General features: G+C 44.3%; 1 protein-coding gene across 1 annotated transcript; it reads right to left on the bottom strand.

Moving 5' to 3' along the window:
* Window positions 1–655: 655 nt before the first annotated feature.
* LOC133925798 (ethylene-responsive transcription factor ERF018-like) lies at window positions 656–1,637 on the bottom strand. The gene has a single exon (XM_062371548.1). It carries the CDS (start codon window positions 1,517–1,519, stop codon window positions 908–910), a length of 612 nt encoding a protein of 203 aa, XP_062227532.1. The 5' UTR covers window positions 1,520–1,637; the 3' UTR covers window positions 656–907.
* Between the last annotated feature and the right edge of the window lie 2,775 nt (window positions 1,638–4,412).

Raw genomic sequence — 4,412 nt, 5'->3', positions numbered from 1 at the left:
TTTCATATAAATTTTATCCTCATCCGACTTCGTATGAAAAAATTATGAATTTTTGAAAATAAGCTGTCACCCATTTCCACGTGCGGTTCCTTAAGCGGACTGACTGTAAAAATATAGTCATTTTTATAAATGTGTAACAGCTTATTTTCAAAAATTCATAACTTTTTTATATGATGTCGGATGAGGATAAAGTTTATATAAAAATTGTAGACCTTGATGAGATCTACAACCTTTTAGTTGAAAAGTTTTTCATTTGAAGTCATTTAAATGCCCAAATAATTATTTGAAAATTAAAACGATTATTTAGATATCTAAATGACTTCAAATAAAAAAACTTTCAACTACAAAGTTGTAGATCTCATCGAGAGCCACAATTTTTATATAGATTTTTTCCTCATCCAACTTCATATACAAAAGTTATGAATTTTTTAATAGACGAATATTTCTGGAGGCGGTTCACATAAGGAACCGCCTGTGAAAATGACTATTTTTACAGGCGGTTACTTATGTAAACCGCCTGTGATAATAGATTATTATCATAGACGGTTCACATAAGAAACCGCCTGTGAAAATATATTTCCACAGGTGATCCGTAACTGCAGAAAGCCCTCGTCAATTATTCAAACGATTTTTCAAATAAATCGCTTGTAGAAAATTATTCTAAATATCTTGAAAAATAATTTTTTAAGCAGTGACATGCGATGGCTGGCCACTTGACTGGCGTCAACATCTTTAGAGGAGACTGACATGTGCACCTGCCTGAAGGGTGTCGTGCGAAGGTCCAGAAAATGTCACTAGCTAGGTGGTAGTGCTAGCCTACTAGGTAGGTGACTCGTTGTCGCGACCGGTGGATGTTACGATACGACCAATTGAGTTCTTTTCGGTTTCGTTGTCTACTGATCAGCCACTAGTGACGAGAGCACGAGCCATCAGAATCAAAACTCCAAAGGCCAGGGTATGCACCGCTCTCGTCCTCCTCCATGTCGACGCCCGTTGGCGATACCGGCAGGTGGGCGTGGCTCGCCACCACGGTTGGCGAGAAGAGCGGCGGCGGGTTGGCCATCAGCTGGGACCAGTCGAACGTCTCCACCTCCAGCCGGGTCGGCATCGTCGCCACAGCCAGACTTTCCATTGGCACGTCGTCATGCACTGGCGTGGGATCGGTTGCCTCCTCCCGCGGAGCCGTGGCAGCGCGGTTGGCGTGCGACACCGCAGCTGCGTACACCTCCTGCGCATCGCTGGTCCGGCCGACGGCGGGCGGCGAGTCCGGGAAGTTGAGCCCGTCCGCTGCGCCCGGGCCGCGGAGGCAGACGAACGCAGCGTCGAATGCGCGTGCCGCCTTCTCCGGCGTGTCGTAGGATCCAAGCCATATCCGCTCGCGGCTGTTGGGCAGCCGGATCTCCGACACCCACCTGCCCCACTTGCGCCGCCGCACGCCCTTGTACCTCCTCTGCCGCGACGGCGACCTTGCATGCTGCTCCCCTGGCGGGGGCGACGACGAGGAGGAGTTGACCAGCATGTCACGAGCTAACCACAAGCAGTGCACCGGTCAATGGCTGCGCCAGGCGTCGTACGCCGCGCCGCAGGTAGGTAGCTCGAGCGCCGCTGCGTGCCTGGAAAACTGGGGGAGCTCGAGGGTAGACTGCGTGCGTGCATGGCGCGCGCCTCGGCAGCATTTGTACGGTTCGGCGTGACGCGTTGGGACCGGACCCTCGGAAACGAGTGGGGATGGTGACGTGTACGGGGGCTTGCCTGGCTGTCCGACCGACGTGTGCAGGGACATCGACGACGGGACCACTAGTAGTTGAGTACTCGACTTCAACGGTATTGTTCGTGTGCTGTGGGATACGAACGTACGCGGTTGTTTCTAGCCTCCAGAATCTTTTCCTGAAACCAGAGGCACCGGTGGGCCATGATTGATTGATTTTTCTTCTTGGGTGATGACAAATGGATAAAAACGCCTGAGAACAAGTCCAGTAGCTTTCGTACCACCCAACACAACAGAATTGCATGTGGAGCATGGCGTCTGTTCCGTTGACCGGTTGTACGCGCTCTGAAGCACGTGATGGACCCGGCCCGCTAATTGCAGAGAGGTTAAAAGCGTCGAGGACTTATCGACGAGTAAAGTAAGATTATATAAATACTTATTTAGATACAAGATTTTATATATGTTTGAGAATAATAACTCAACGGCTTTTGCTATAAATCTCGATAGTTCTTTCATGTTTTAAATAACAAAAATTTTGTTGGATAAATCTAATCGGGCTTGAATATATTTTAGGTTACAATAGGTTATTTCAGTTTCTATTCGAGCTCGTATTGCTTCTGTTTAGCTCTCCTTCTAGCTTATCCCGGCTTCCTTTTTGTCTTCCTTCTTGGCGTATCCCTTTTTATATAGTAAGGTTAGAGCGACGTATCATACTCAGAGTCTCAAGTATAATTTTCTTGAACTATGTTATCTAGAGGATTCTTTCATAATCTGGGAATAGTTTTCGTATAGAATAAGATGAACTATCTGGAATATCCACACATACTTTATTTACCTTATGATGATTGTTAAATGTATTATACAAGGTAGCAGATATGTGTATAACGGTACTCCATTCTCAGGATATATCGTATTTTTAGTAAATCTTTAATTATTAATTATCAAATTCTCATTAGCTAGCTCTCCAATTCTACTCAAAATAAGGCAATTAGATTATACATAGTTGAGGATCTGATTGTATCAGAACTCACCTAGTCGGGAATGATTCATGGCAAAAGATGTTCTTCCTAGTCGGGAGTTTTCTCTGACTGAATAAAACCTTTTTCGATCAAAAACCTTCTCCACCTAAATTAAGTTCTACTTGTACAGACCTAGGCCTACCTAGTCGGCAATTGCATCTAACCACAGAAGCCCAAATGCCACCTTCTTTTTTGTGTCATCAGAGAATATCGAATTAAATGTGCATGACTTCTAAGGAGAGTCAAAGCAATCATGTTGTCTAAAAAGACAACTTCGTAGTTTAAAACTTGTTGGTAACACCGTTAATTGCATCGATAACACCAACACTTATGTCGAGAATTTGTTTATGACAATATGTCCGGAAAATAATGGGGTTATCTTCGTGAATCAGAGATCGAACATGAAGCGAGGCACATACGATGTATACAGGTTCGGGCCCCTGATTGGAGTAATACCCTATATCTTGTATTAATGGTTATGTATATATATTTACTTGAGTATAGGCAATGTGGCTGACCTATTACAATGAGTAGATCGGATCTAGTCTAACCTAGGGCTAAAGTCACCGAGTTCCTTCTATGTCAAGGTTTTGATACTTGTCTCGAGTAGCCGGGAAAAGAGAGCCTCCCCTCGGGGGATCTGGGTCCTCGCCTTATATAGGGGGGATATACTGTCTCCTATCCATCCACAATCGATAGGGAGTCCTTATCGTCCAAGTAGATAAATTTATTATGGATACTAGTCTTGTCGAGTTGGGTAAGCAACCGAGGTCTTCCTAGTATGCGTCTTCTAGATTCTAGGAGTATCACGTACCATAGATTCAGTTTCGTAATATCCAGAGTTATCAAGTATACACACGGCATACCCCATCCCTATATGGTATACTCTTATGCGTATATACTCTATAGTTAGATATTCGACAGTAGCCCCCTAATTCTACTGAGCAGAGAGGATTTCTACAAGTGCCTACTCGAGTACCGCCAACTCCAAGCCTGGTCGAGTAAGGTAGATCAAACTTACAGCCGAAAAAATCGAATAAGGAGATGCTCTCCTTTGAGTATTGAGTGTAAACACTTTTGGGTCGAATGCCCTATTGTTATCCGCACTCGAGACTCGATAAGGCCCAATAGTATCAACTTATCGACATTCGTCTCTGAGTAGAGTTAAAAAACCTTTCAAAATTTGAAACAATAGGTATATGAGCATTTAATGCTTGCAGAATCAAGATGGGCATGTAGAGATTCACACATCATCATCATGTCACTTTTTACATCGATCGAAGCATCATAATATTTATCTGAAGCGGAAACAATTTCCAAGTCTCATCTTGAGGCAAGGCCTATTTAATTATCTGATGGGAGAACTTCACCATCATTGTCTTAGCCTCATTGTCTCCTCTACATTCTCACTCTTCGAATTCATCCACCATTGCTTGCCTTCCACTCAAAGACTTCATCTTTCACTTTGGATCTTATGGCGGAAACTCCTAATTAGGTAACTTTGCCTTTGGGGGTGCTCGACATTATCTCCAAAAAAACTGCAGCATCCAGAAGATTTTGCCTTCTTTCGTTGTGTCTACACCTCATGGCGTGAAATGTGTAGGATGGCGGAATTTGCTCCTTGGATCATGAAAGGACCGTTCGTGCATGAGGATGGCTTGGTGGAGGTCCGTAGCCTGAGAAGT

This window comes from Phragmites australis, chromosome 8, assembly GCF_958298935.1.
Source record: "Phragmites australis chromosome 8, lpPhrAust1.1, whole genome shotgun sequence".
NCBI classification, from domain to species: domain Eukaryota; kingdom Viridiplantae; phylum Streptophyta; class Magnoliopsida; order Poales; family Poaceae; genus Phragmites; species Phragmites australis.
Note: the sequence above shows the minus strand (reverse complement) of the source record. Positions and strands in the feature narration are given on the sequence as shown.